This window comes from Liolophura sinensis, chromosome 1 (genome assembly GCF_032854445.1).
Source record: "Liolophura sinensis isolate JHLJ2023 chromosome 1, CUHK_Ljap_v2, whole genome shotgun sequence".
In the NCBI taxonomy this organism is placed as follows: domain Eukaryota; kingdom Metazoa; phylum Mollusca; class Polyplacophora; order Chitonida; family Chitonidae; genus Liolophura; species Liolophura sinensis.
This window is the reverse complement of record NC_088295.1, coordinates 43,056,992-43,071,880: the sequence shown is the minus strand read 5'-3', so window position 1 is coordinate 43,071,880 and position 14,889 is coordinate 43,056,992. Positions and strand designations below refer to the sequence as shown.

General features: G+C 37.3%; 1 protein-coding gene across 2 annotated transcripts; it reads right to left on the bottom strand.

Annotated features, from left to right (window-relative positions):
• Positions 1-1,595: 1,595 nt before the first annotated feature.
• LOC135471447 (ubiquitin carboxyl-terminal hydrolase 2-like) lies at positions 1,596-14,065 on the bottom strand. 2 transcript variants are annotated; one of them, XM_064750697.1, is made up of 13 exons: positions 13,898-14,065; positions 12,057-13,137; positions 11,353-11,412; positions 10,485-10,611; positions 9,635-9,746; positions 9,149-9,268; positions 8,477-8,541; positions 8,098-8,201; positions 6,279-6,356; positions 5,666-5,744; positions 5,043-5,144; positions 4,080-4,206; positions 1,596-3,381 (listed from the first exon to the last, which is right to left on the bottom strand). In XM_064750697.1, the coding sequence occupies exons 2-13, from the start codon at positions 12,936-12,938 to the stop codon at positions 3,294-3,296; spliced, it is 1,944 nt and encodes a 647-aa protein (XP_064606767.1). In that variant the 5' UTR covers positions 12,939-13,137; positions 13,898-14,065; the 3' UTR covers positions 1,596-3,293. The 2 variants fall into 2 exon arrangements, with proteins under 2 accessions (XP_064606767.1, XP_064606773.1); XM_064750703.1 differs by lacking the exon at positions 13,898-14,065 and adding an exon at positions 13,557-13,666.
• Positions 14,066-14,889: the final 824 nt, after the last annotated feature.

Sequence of the window (14,889 nt, the reverse complement as noted above, 5' to 3'; positions counted from 1 at the left end):
TGAGCAAATAGTTAATCGTCATCATTTGGAGCACATAGTAAATGTTTTCACGATTGAAAGCAGTTGAATGAACATATGTAACACATGTTATAACATGTTATATCAAATTTACAGATAAGGGAGTAACATCTTCTGTTCGAACGACGCAAATCGGCATGTGTGTGGAAGTGGAACCGTTCCAAATTGAGATATGAACGTGACTGAAGTTTTCTCGATTTTCATAAAAAAATTAAAGAATCCTTTGAACTCGGCTTCTGCTGACGATGCTAATGTATAAATAAATTATATAGTTAGCGATCTGAAAAGCTGAATTAAATGATTACTATATAAATATCATCACTCTAGCATTTCATAGACTCAAAACTTCTATTCAACTACTTTGTATTGACTGAATTACTTTTTCTCTTCACATGTTTAACATTGTACCGTACTCCCCCCCCCCCCCCCCCAAAAAAAAAAAAAATCATAATTGGGACAAGATTTAAGGCGCGGGAAAACCGGGTCTTTTAAAATGACGTTATTATAAGAAAGAAGACTGCTTGCACTGCTCAACATCCTGTCCAAGGATCGTGAAACTGACGTAGATATATTAACTCAATATAAATTGGTTGTGTATATGCTTCGGAATACTCCCAAAGTCATGTTTGAATCGACTGGAGTGGTGTCTTGCCCTTTGTATACTAAACAATGTTTTAATTTTCGGAGACCGTTAGGATAATGGGTGTAGGAACCCTGGAGGAAGCAGCCACCTTTCCAACAAAAATCTCCCCCCCCCCCCCCCCCCCGCCCCCACCCACTCTCCTATATGAAGCGTCACAAGTCCATATTCTAGTGTTGGGTAGAACTGTTAAGTCATCGCCCCTCCCACACATTTATCTCAGGGGGCGTGTGGTCACACAGATGATAAATTCTTATCTATATTTTTTTTCTTTGACACGAAGACGTCTTGCTTAGGTAAAGATTACCCACATTTACACCTTTCGCCAGTTGAGCAACAGAAAAATATGTTGCCTTTGAACCGAAATAATCCACGCAGTCGTATGTAGCCATACATGGAGATTATTTATACTATATTTTGTATTTAATACCGTAGGCCTACTCAGTTGATTTAGTTCAAAATACATGTAGGTATGTTTAGGGTTTAACGCCGTAATTTAGCTTAGATGATCGAGGGTTGTCAGCTGCATAGATGTAGAGGAAATCAGACAACTCAAAAAAAACCGCCGTTCCCCCACCTGGTGACTGACAAACATCAGGATTTGGGATTGCAGCTGAAAGAGCGAGAGGTACATTCCAGCACAGAACATTGTGGCCAACATAAGAGTGTGGCAGTCTCAACGGGCCAACTGTTTAACTATATGGCCCAGGGGCAACTCGTCATACTGAATAATAGTTCCAAATGGGAAATCTTTCCTGTCTGAAGCAGTTCAGGCCAAAGCTGCAGGGCTAGTTTATGCTTCATTACTGTATGCAAAGATCATTTCCGGGCAAACTGGTAACACAGTACTTGTGTATCCTACAAGAGAATAAGCATGTTTTTTGGTCATATGTCTGAATTTACCAATCCAATATCAATCAAAAACACACGTTTCTAATAAGTTTTCAACATTTTTTATTAAAACAAGTCAAACTCATGTAATCCTCATCTTTTTGACTAAGGTTTATCAAACAGAGACTACATTTATCATTCAACCAACTTTCTAAAAATAACTGGCCTAGTTATAAAATTATTATCACATAAACAAAAACACAAAATGTGTTTATAACAACTATAGAACAATCCTTGAGAGCCCACCACTGGACATGACAATGTAAAAAATACAGACCTATGCTGTATGTATTAAAAACAATGAATATTAACAAGGTTGAGGGTCACATGCTGTGTAAACTTACACTCATTTGTAACAATGTCAGCTGTGAAATACAAATGTTGTTACCACCAGTGCTTATGTATAAGTTTTAGAGTAAATGTTTATAGGAGAATATTCATCAGGTCTGCTTTTGTTTTTTTTTATTTTTCCACTAGATAGTATTGTATCCAGTATAGATAAAATAACAGAAAAAACACTGAAAATAATGTCTGTCTTTTTCATAAGATATAACTATGAACTAATCAACACAATAAAACTATCCTTAAAACTAAAAAGAAAAAAAAAATCCCTTCGTCAAATAGCAATGATGCACACTTCAAGCCTTCTGTGTACCTTCTTTTCAAATACATGTGCTATGATTGTCTTCATAAAGTCTTAAATCTGCCCATAGTGATAAAGTAATAATTATTAATCATAAATATGTGTAATGCATAATATTAAGGTAGATGGTAAAGTCAAAACTAACACATTCAAGAATGATTCGGTGGATGGTTTGGGTGGGGTGTGAGGGAATGACACGACGGAGAAGAAGTTCAGCAATAATACATGTTACAAATGTAGGTGAACAACTTTCCCATATCCAACAATATTTTCTAATACCTTATGTTGTAAAATTACAAAAAAAGTTTGTTTAGGTGTGGTATCACAACACAGACTTGAACACAGATTCTATTTCAATCAGTTCTATACAAATGAGACCAGTCAAAATATTAAATGTGCAACTTAAAATTCTAATACATAAACCGGGCCAAAAACATCAAACATCTACAAATCAATACCAACACACAACCAATAATGTTCACCTGAATGTAAACACATGCACTTTTCAAATACCTTGGGGGATAAAACTCCATCAAAAATCTGAAAAACTTCATCGATCATAAATATTCACATATTTCATAATAATATATGTACGCAATAGAATAAGGAGACCTCCTTTTTTTAATGTCTGCATAGTTTTTCTTAAGTGTACCTCTTAATTTTAAAACTGAAATCTGAATTATTCTGACAAATTTTTAAACAATGTCAAGTTATCTGTTAATTTCAGTCTGAGTTTGTCATATACCCACATTAAAATAGTTATCTCTGCGAGTACAACAACACATACAGTAAATAATTACAGCTTCAAAGATAAGGCAAGAGGTCAGCTATTATGTAAATTAGCCAGTCACGGACTAGTAATATGCACTAAGTAAATGGCAGAAAAGTGTTCGGGCCAGCCAGCAGGATCCACAGGATGACATAGTCAGAAGGATTTGCAGGATTAGACAATCTTGCAGAACTCTGGCAGGATTGAAAAGAATAGGAAGGATAAAAACCTCAGCCAGATCATTCAACTGTGGTATTGACAACCCACATTGCTCATTCAAAAGGAGAATGAAAGAACCAACAGGACGAGCCAACCAGCAGGGTTAGAAGAATTCACAGTCTGGCACTTTGGCTGGACAGTTCATAGAACAAGACATAGGCCTCTGCTGATACTGCATTCTGACCATTGGAAAGCGTTACTCTGAAACAAAGAATCATAAAGATCTGTCACAAAACTGAATACTATGTACATGTTTTTTTTTTTTGATTGGTGTTTTACACCGTACTCAAGAATATTTCACTTATACGACGGCGGCCAGCATTATGGTGGGTGGAAACCGGGCAAAGCCCGGGGGAAACCCACGACCATCCGCAGGTTGCTGGCAGACCTTCCCACGTACACTATGTACATGAATCGTACACAGTACTGAATATGTGTTACCAATGAAATTAGTTGACAATTTTACTTTGCAATTTATGGTGGAATCACGTGTTCTCCACAAAACTTCCCACACTGAGACAAAACCAAGCCAGTAAGGTTGTGTTCTAACACACAAATTCAACATAACTGACACAGGTGAATAAAGTTCCTACCCAAGGGAAGAACGGTTTTCCAGTGCTTTTAAGGACATTGTTTAAGCATAAATCTTCACATGCATACTACTTTAATAGCTTATGTTTTGGTTCATTTAAGCATAATACAATGCAAAAACATTGAAAAATCAAGTGCCTTCAATGACATCAAAGAAATCTTTTTTTCCAGGCTTTCAAAGACTTTCCACAAAATTCAAATACTTTCAAGGACCAGTGGGAACATATATTTATTAAATCATGTTGTATGAAAAAAAATTCACCAGTGTAAGAGCTACTGTTATTGCTAACAGTTACTGTGGAGCTCACCTGCTATCATTGAAGTAGTTCCACTCATCAGCATACGGGTGTTTACAGTGAGCGGTGTAATGGCCAGAATGGGTCCCTCCAGAATGGTTACACACAGCGTACAGGTTGTACAGGATCTTTGGCCCACCTGACAAGAATAGACATTAAAGTATGGTTTACACATTTTATAATTTTTCAATTTGTTTGACATCAGGCCACTTGCATTAAACCAGGATAGATGACTGTACAATTACCTTCATGCCCTTAATGTTATTACCTGGTGGAAAGCCACAAGACTGCACTTGTACTAAAAACTGCACAACCTGTGTCGGCAATAAGACTAATATATAGCCAAATCGAAGCAATGAAACATGCACATAAAGGAGGAATTTTCATGGCAAGAGTTATTCCCCTTCGACCCATTTTTAACTACTGGTAATCAAAAAGGTATGTGTTTATGGAACCAGGACGCCATCAGCTCTTCTGTTTCTCATAAGGAATGAATGTAATTCTGTGTACTTTAGAGTATAAAGTCTTTTTTTGCTGCCAGCCTGTGATTTTTAGTGTATAGGTGCGTGCTTGGTATCAAAATGATGGAAATTTGAAATTCTGGGTGAGAGGACACAAGGAGACAGGTGGTGATGAGGCTGCGAGTGATGTCCCCTTGGCTTTGGTCAGCACCCCTCCCACCTGCGGGCACAGAAAGGCCCAGATTTTGACGGTCAACCTAAGTCAAGATTTTTATATCTGCTTTCTCACAGGCTGGGCCAGTTTTGCACCAAAGCTTATTGGCTACCGAATGTTTTGGACTGAGCTACAGCGCTAAACGTTAACATTGTCGCTGATGGAAACTTAATGGAGGTCACATGGTGGATGATGTCCTGAGGGGAACTTCACACCCTGCTGGTGCTAGTTCAACAGCTAGAACAAACCATAGCCTGATGCTCGGGCCATGGTCATGAAAGAAAATTCCGGACAACTCACCCGTCTCAGCTGAAAATGCAGTTAAATCCAGTCCCGTAACAGGAAACTCCACCAGTCCTGTCAGTTTACGCCGATACATTTCTTGAGAGAAACGTTTGAGATATGACAGCTGTCAAGGAATATTCACAACTCCATTCAACATTATTGTTATATTAATACTTGTTCTGCTGAATGAAAATCCAACTGTGCATCTTTTATATGAACACACTACACACCTGGTAAACTGAACCAATTGAAACTTTGAAGAAGATGCAGGATAAACATTCTTAGTTCAGTGACGATCTCTCCCTGGTAAAAAGCAGGCAGGTGCATGATTTGAACTCATAACTTCAGGTGTGGCTTCAGGTTGAACAGTGTTTTCAGTTCACTTACCAACAAAATCAGTCTTGAAGAAGGCTGAATATTTAAGATGATGCTGTCAGATGTTATAGATGACATTTCCTTATTATATAATGACTTCACCATGATATTTACTAGAACATTTAATCTGTCTCAAGCACCAGCTTCTGCAGTAAAAATGTAGTTATAAGGTGAGGCAGGTACATTACACATTTGCCATCAGAAACGATGACTGCCTGCTTAGCCAAGATCGTCTGAACAAAAACACAGTGGCAAAAGGATATGAAGAACCAAGATTTTAGGAAACTTCTGGATTGAGAAAGCTTTCTTGCATGATCTCCTTTCTTTGCACTTTGAACAACTCTGTAAACAAATAAAAAGAGAATATCAAGTTACATAATAATAATGAAACTATCAGAATTGAAACAAATAACACTTGAATATATATATATATAAATGAATGAAGATGGTAATTATTGCTTTGCTCTGGACTATCAAAAGACAGTATAAAGTATAAACTTAATAATGATGAAACTAACAAAACTGAAACTGAAATGTAAATAAATTAATATGATAATTGCTGCTTTGCTCTGGACTGTCAACAATGTCAAGTACTACATGACAGCTGATTGATGGGGAATGCATTGTGAATTAGTTTGGGCACAGTAAATGACCTAATATTTTGCTCACATCTAAACTGGACTTTGCCTGATTATGACAATTTTATTAGTTTTATATAGGTGCTTTTAGGTTTGTTTGAAGTCCTTCAGGAAAAATGTAAGTTTCAGCACCAAGAGCAACATTTTATGAAAATTATTTGCCTCTACTAATGCACTTTCATGGGCAGAATTTTAGGCTATTCAGAGTTAAAATGAGGTTTTTCATGTCATTACTTACTGGTCTCTCCTCGTCATCCAGTTCCTCCTCTTTCATGAACAGGCTTATACAGTCCTGAAGCGTCACACATGATTTCCCCTGACAACCCAACAACATCAGATAAAGTTAAACATCCCACACTGACAAATCAGGGGAAAGATTTATTAAATTCTTCAATGGTTCACTAGATATTTATGGATGAAATCTGTTTTCAACAAAAAAAAAACCAAAAAAAAAAAAATACAACAAACAATAAAATAGCAAACACACAAACATTTCAACAATGAACTGATAATATTATAACATTACACCAAAGAAAAACAAGGCATTCAGAGAATCCCATCAGCTCACATGCTATAGCAGTCAACTAGACAATGGAATCAGAATAAAGACCAGGGTTGTAAAGTATTGTGGTGGTAAAGACATCACTGTGGGGAATTCGTGCACAAAATTGAGGCACTGGTCTTTGATAGGCAAATTATGAAATGTATGTGGCAATCCATGAACAATTCCACAGCTGTGAATGGCTGAGCAAATGTTGAGCTATGGTAGTAAAAAAATCTCCACTAAGGGGTGTTCGAGTACCAACTTGCTGGAATGGTCTTTGATATGCAAATAGCTTCCCATGATTGGCTATCTGTATACTAAGGATGGGCACTGCAGCCCTCTGATTGGCTGAGCAAATAATCAGCTGAAAAGTCACTCTCTGCATGGAAGGTTTATGCATCTGCCAGTGTAATAAGCTACTTAGTACTAATACAGATGTGGAAGGCTTTCTACAGATACTGTGTACACCACATAAGCTGGTATACACCAAGGTAAATTCTTACACTCTACAAATCTGGTAAACTAGCTAGAGAGACAAAAATCTTATCTAGACAAGTGATTGCATAAGAAACTGTAGCCATGTAAGAAAAGTTTGTAGAAATCCGTGTTTACACGAGAAGAGAATGAAGTCAATCTGAATGTGTGTCCACAAAACAGGAAAATGGTGACAAATCTGGTAAAATCGTCAAAGAAACCCACTACTCTTCTTTTTCCCCTACACGTAGATAGGCATGTGCATAAAAATTGTAGCAATACATGAAACTTTTCTCAACTTCAAAAATCTGGCCATAAATCCATAAATCTCATTTAAACAAAAAATATAGGAAATTGTTGCCCTGCATGGAGGCTTAATTTCTAGAGAACGTGTTTACTTCAGTAAACAAATTGAAGTTCATATAACCGATAAAGTTTTGAATTGAAAGTCTATCAATTAAAATTATTAAAAACATTCACTGAGCCTATAAAACTAAAACCATTTAAACAGTTTTGCGTTCCACCAGTAAGCCTTTTGTAGATGTACACAGACAAAAAGAAATATAAAAAACACAAACAAAATGTCACTTTCTATTGCTGTATGTTGGAGATCCAAGTATGGCTGCCTAAAAAAATAAAAAAAGCTAAAAAAAATAGTTTAACCTGCCATCTTAGAATGTCCATACCTTAAACTAGGAAACAAAAAAAAGCTTAACCTTCACTCCATGTATGATAGCCCAATATACAAGAACTTTAAAAAAAAAAAAAAAAAAAAGCTCAACCTTCCATCCGAGTATATGCATTTACACACCAGACCTTAGATAAGAGAGTTAAACAACAAAGCTTAACCTTCACTCAATGAATGAGAGCCCATTATACAGGAGTAAAAATAAAAAGCTTAACCGGACACCAACACCGACACTTCCCCTCCCCCTCTCACAATACCTCGCCTTACTTCGTACAGTGTATTTAAAAAAAAGGGATGCGTAAACATAAACAATATGAAATTAATGGTAATTTGAGAGAGAGGGTTACTCACCTTAGGTATTGGTACAGACAAATCCCAGAATGGATCAAAGGTGACGGATTTATGTCCACAGGCATCAAACTTCAGTTCACTCTTTAGCTGGCCTACGAATATGTCTGTTGAAGGCAAATGCACAAGAGATGTAAAAGAATCCATAAGCTTGCATACACATGCAACAAGCTCTGTTATATCCTCAAACACTTAAATGTGAGAATTTTTAATTGATACAATGGCAAGTCATTTTTATGAGGAAGCCAGTGTGTCCTGAACAAACTGCCAGTCTTGAATGATTGACACTATAAAGAAACAACTGTTGTATGAAATGATCATAATCACCACAGCTAAGACATTTCCAATAAATGTGTAACAAGGTCTCACTGTCCATACTTACCCACAATTTTACTGTTGTCAACTGTTAGGTAACGTCTCCAATATTCCTTGGCTTTTTCAGAGTCACTAAAACCATACGTAAACAAGCAACATATTAACATATACTAGTATATATATATACATACATGTCTATGTCTGCTAATAAAAACAGGTTTAGCACAGCACCAGAGGAGAGATAACTGACAGCAAGTAAATGAAGGATCTTACACTAAAATGCTACTAATTTGAAATTCTATGAAAAATTGCATACAAGAGTGGTCATTTTTGGGAGGGGGGACAGGCAGATTATTTTCATTGACAGTAGCAATAAGACAGCCTAGTGTGGATTCCGAATTACTGGCAATTAGGTCACACAGTTAGGCTGAAACATGTGACCTCAATAGCAGGAGAGCTTGTGTATAAGCTTTTTCCACAAAGTTGTTGAAGGTAACATCCAAATGCACAAGACATTGGAAAGATATCCAATATAGACATACTGTATTTGCCCTAAAATCAACCTGAAAGTTCATTTTTTGAAGATAACACAGAAAATAAATTATTAATTTTCGGTACTGAAAGTTATATCATCCTACCTTCTAAAGAACTCTCAAAATGTCCTTGTAAGATCTACAAAACTCTCAGAATGCAGCAGAATGAACACCTTAGCCGTGGCCAAATACAGTAAGTAACTCACCTCAGTCTGTCCTCTTCCTCCTCATCTGGTACAGTGTGTTTCTGTTTTGTGGTCACACGGTTCACATCCTCATGGAGGCCTTCTAACACATACCTCAGAAACTCCTGAGCATCCTGCTGTCTGTAGATACAACAACAACTAAGCACACTTCCACACATCACATGACATAACACACTACACCTAACTCAGTAGATTCTCAGTAAATGCTACCACCTAAATACTGTGTTTCCTGTCATATTCAGATAATAAAGTGATGAGAAGCTTTAGAAAAAGCATTTCATGTAAAATACAGATTTTCTAAATATGCACGAAGCCAATGTATTGGGTATAGTTTTGATTTTGCTGCTCACGTAATATTAAACATACCCTTTAATTACACAAAACAAATTATCAACAGGCTGCAAGTAATGAAATATTAACAAACAATGAAAGCATTTTGATACATTCCAGAGAAATCAGCAGAAGTAATAAAGTGTATAAACATACTGGTATCCCATAAACCGAGGTGCAAATCGTTGTATCTGGGTTTTAAAGTTATTTGGGGAGACATAGCTGTCACTGCCTTCATTCCACAAGGACTTCATCAGGCCAGCATAACCTGAAACATGAGCATCAAGAGAACGATAACAATACCCTGAGAGTGCATCTCTAGTTCTTTACACTGTGAAATATACATGTACACGTATGTATTTATTTGATTGTCGTGGGTAGTATTTTTCATAGTTAGATTTTTATAAGGAAAAACCACATGACAATATCCATGATTGCACCTTGTAAATGCAAGTCAGATTCAAGAGTCAGTGGTTTGAACTGATGATAAATCTGAAAAAATGATCTGGTCTGCATCATTACAGGAGAATTGTTTTGTTTTTTTTCACAGGATTTAATGTTGCTTTCAAAATTTTTTCAGTTATACCACAACGGTATCTTGGTACCAGGCTGCACTTAAAGCTGAACATATTTTTAGTGCTGCTTAACTGAAGCGCCATGTCCACTAAGGCACATTACACTGACACTGGACCAACTAGTAATTGGCCTATTCTTATGGAGTATTATGTAAAACACCAATCAAATATAAATTCTTCTTATGCTGCATGCCAAATGAGCTTGTGCAAAGATTACCAATGTTAAAGCCCAAGGCTAGACTTGATTCAGGATTGAACTCCAGATCTATCGTTAAAGACAGGCGATCATAAGATGAGAAGAATGATGAAAACACATGTAATACTGCTGTACCAGGCTGTAACAAATGCTTAGAAACCCATGTCAATAGTGGTGAATTCGTCAAAACAGTAAACATGTCTTAATAAAACAAGCATAAATCAACAGGACTCACCAATGAAAAGAGCTCCTTTAACATTACTGCTACTGGAGGTCAGTTCTGAACGGAACTCATCATTCAAGCAGTACTCCAAAAGGGGCTTAGTATTACTTAAACTCTGCAGTATGGAGTTCATAAAACACTGAAAAAAAAAACAAGTCAGAATTATGGGTAAAACGCAGGGAGCTGATAGGATAAATAACACAATGACAAAAATAAAGTTGCATTATTTTTTTCATTCACTGTCATATCACAACTGCGCACATTGCTAAAATATACTACATGTATATATATAATTTCCATGATCTATAAACTAATGAATTTGAAAACGCTCAAAAATGCTCTTTTATGTCCTTAAAAGTATTAACTTCCTATTAACTATTAACTTCCTCGCAAAATTTGCATGTAAAGAACTCTAGCACTTTATAAGTAAGACTTCTATTGTGGTATGAGTTGAGTGCCATACAGATGAAAGGTGCTAATCATTCATTCTTCTCCTGTAGTTCCATAGGAAAGAGAAAGGCATATCTGACATCCATTTTAGCCCGTACTCAAGAATATTTCATTTTTACGACTGCGGCCAGCATTATGGTGGGAGGAAAACAGGCAAAGCCCATGGGGAAACCCACAACCATTCACAGGTTTCTGGCAGATCTTTCCACGTAATGCAGGGGAGGATGCCAGCATGAGCAGTATGCCTATGAGTGAAAGGAAATATCATAAAATGATATCCAGAACACAGTTTCTTAGAGGTACTATAGCATTTAGCAGTAGACATGACAAAATCATTTTTCCATAACATTTTTTCAAAAGATTAATGCCTAAGAACAATTTTTGTTACACCCATTTTGTTTTATAACAAACTATAATGTTCGTCACTTACCGTGTTGCCCAGGTTACGCAACCCTATTTTACCCCTGGTATGTCGATTGGAAAGTGATAGCTGAGTAAAGAAAGACCACAAATGTATAACAGAATTTTGACACATTAAAATATAAACTAAATTGCATTACAGCATGAAGTAAACTGTCCAATACATGTACATAATCATGGGTAACATGATGATAAATGCCCTGTTTACACTTGCAATGCTGAACGAACCAAGAGATGTGGAGTTTAAAATACAGTGGCCACTGCCTGGTAGATGCCTATAATTGTAGAGAAGACATGAAATTGATAGATTATTCTGGCGCATTGACAATTTGAAAGTGGTAGGGCCAGCACAAAAGGCGAGGGTCCAGGGGCTGCCCAGGCCCCGGAAGTCTTGGGATGCCAGACTGGAGATGCCCCAAAAGTCATTTCATGAGTTTTTTATTCTTTACATAGATCCATTGTAGTTTTATGTGCTTGATGGTCTACAGCGCACATATGTGTGCTTGGGCCTTGGTTGGTTGCAATTAAATTGGTTTGATCTTTGATTTGTTTTATTGCCTTTTTTTATGTTTTTCCTTTTTTTTTTTTTTTTTTTTGGAAAAGCGGTACAGCCATACTGTTTCTGATGCTACTGCTACTAAAGTGTGTTTATATATCTCTACAGAGACTGATAGTAAAGTTAACACCTATGCAGTAAAGAATTTCCATACACACCTGACTCAGGTTATTGTTCAAGTTCTGTTCTGTGTAACTTCCGTCATCTTTCTCGTGAAACCTGCGGTTTGTAGGGACAATACCATTTTCTCTCACTGAACTTCTCCGCACAGAAGAAGGATAATCTGACTTATACGTTGCAGTAACTGTAACCCTTGGTTCTGGTGATCTCTCAAAAGTACTACCCCGAGTATATTCATCCTTGGTAGCAATACTACTCCGTCGTTGCACTCCATATCTGTTAGAACCATAAGGTTTAGTACTGGTATCTGTGTCACTGTAATCAGCATAAATTCTTGACCGGCTTGATGATCGTGAGTGAGAGCCATAGTCATAAGTAGCTTTGGCTGTTGTGGAGTTGTTGTTAAGGTGATCAAAGCGATCATTCCGATCGTAGTCCGAGTTCAATGAAGACAGATTTAACAAACTGCCTGATCTTCGTCCATGTAAACTGCTTTGGGAAAAATTACTCGAGGATGACCCTTTTTGTGATGCACTCTGGTAATTTAAATAAGACCTTGTGCAATCACTATTACAGTCAACTCTTACAGGACCATTACGAGTTAGAGATGGAGCACGTATTCTGGACTTCACTGTGAAATCTGAAGGAAGTTTATTTCGCCCATCCGGTGCCAAAGGTCCTGGTCCAGAGGGCAGAGGTCGAACTCGTGACAGTGGACTGTAGTTTGAGCTAGTGGCACCATAGGTCGTCCTTTGCATGGGCGGAGTTTTCAATGCACTGGTGGTGGTGTTAGTGTTACGATAACTGTTATAAGTCATTTTATAGGATGGTAACCTAGATGCTGAAGTACCTGTTATGCCAGGCATCTTTACATAACTGTGGTCAGACGGCCTTGGTGAAGTAATGGAACTGCTATACATGTAAATTTTGTACAGTTGTCCTCTTGCCAGCAGTTAAGTCAACAAAGCCAGGCCAACACAGGCCTGTGGCATCAGGACATGGCTGACAACGAGGTTATAATTTTATTATGCCCTCTATCAGTGCCTTCCATCACCACTTTTCAATGGCTGCAGTCAAGCCTCCATTCTTACTTGTCTGATGATTGCACTAGAAGTAAACCTATAAAAAAGGAGAAGACATGACATAATGATTTAAAACATGATGAAACATTTGACAATACAAATATAGAATTTTACAACAATAACTGTACAGTAGACTTTGGTGGGCTAAATCTTATTTCTCTGGGTTAAGACAAAATGTGCATTATCCAAAATGAACACACATGGACAGTCTTAGATACAGTGCCAAACTTAAGTTATGTTTCTAGCTGGAGATACTGTCTTATGCAATAGGTATTAAAAAGGTAGAAGGCACATTAAGCCAGGTATTCTTCATCTGCACAATTGTACATGTATATAAGGTTTTTTTTTCTCTGATTGGATAGATCACTGCACCTCAAGTATTATATGCTCTATAAAGACAACTGATTGACGTGCAGGGGACACATGAGCGATGGTGTAACCTTCATGAATACTCACCAGGCCTAGAAACTGGAACATTTTTTTTACACATTTCATCGTTCTCGAAAAACAAAATAACAAGGCCATTAACATAGCATATACTAGTATAGGCGAGCACAGGTGGTCACGTTTGTGGAGGAACGAACACTTTATACAATGTTGTTGACAGGTAAACTGTCCTACCGAGGTCGCCAACAGGTTAGAGGGCTAAGTTAATTGATGTTACTGGTGCGAGACCGACAGCTCGAGTTGCCAGAATGCTGTTGTTGTTGTTGTAACCAGTAGAAAAATGGCAGAAACTCGTTCCGTAGAGATTTATCCTCCTGAAAGGCATCTTATTGCTAGATTCACTCACTTACCAATTTATTGTCCTTGCTAACTGTCATAATTTCCACATCTCGAAAGTTGTTCATCGCCTCTGGCTGTCCTTTTCCAAATTACATATCACGTGACCCCAGTTATTTTCGACAGTTTCTATAGAAATGGCGACTCATACCTTGTCGCCTTTCACGTCAATACATGTTGTGACCACTAGGTGGCGCGCGTGTTTTGAGTTGTTTTATGTTGAGATAAAGATTTCGTTTTTCTTTGATTTTCATGTCATGTATGTAAATTAATGTGTCTAAATCCGCTAGAAAGATGCACCGGTGCGGATAGTGGCGAAAGTAATGAGTCAATATTCGTACCACTCAATCTTAGTGAATCTTAGTCACTTGTAGTGGTGACCTACAACTTTCGTAACCAGGCCATGTTACTCAGTGACCCAGCCGTATTTGGTATGGCAGGCATTCGCAGAACTGTATGTAAGTCCGCGTGCGTGAAAGGTGGCTGTTAATTTCAAAGTAATACATATTTGTTAAAAGTTTTGGCATAAAGCGTTTTTGAAAAGTTGACTTATGTTTATGTAGGCTCCTAAATTAGGAAATATCATTTGACTTGAATACTTGTATTTAATTAATGAGAGACAGGATACGCTCTTCGGAACAGCTACTCACACACACTGTCATTAGGATAACAAATAAATATTATTGCGTAGAAGTGTATGTGATATAATCGACAGGGAAATGATGAATTGTTTGTGGTATTTTTGGACACGTGCTTGATGTGAGCCAGCCGAATATTATAGTACAAGTAGGCCCCTATGTTAGAAAACAGCAGGTTGTCACATAGGCCTAGTGATACATATACAAGTAACAGAGCAGAACAGCAAATACACAGAAAATTTAAAGGATATATGTCAATGAGGTGCATTGATCAATAAAATAATATATGCTAACTACAGAAAAAAAAGGGACGATTAATTGGTTAGTAAGAGCTAGGCTAATCCTCGTAAAGCAAAACCTGTTCCTTC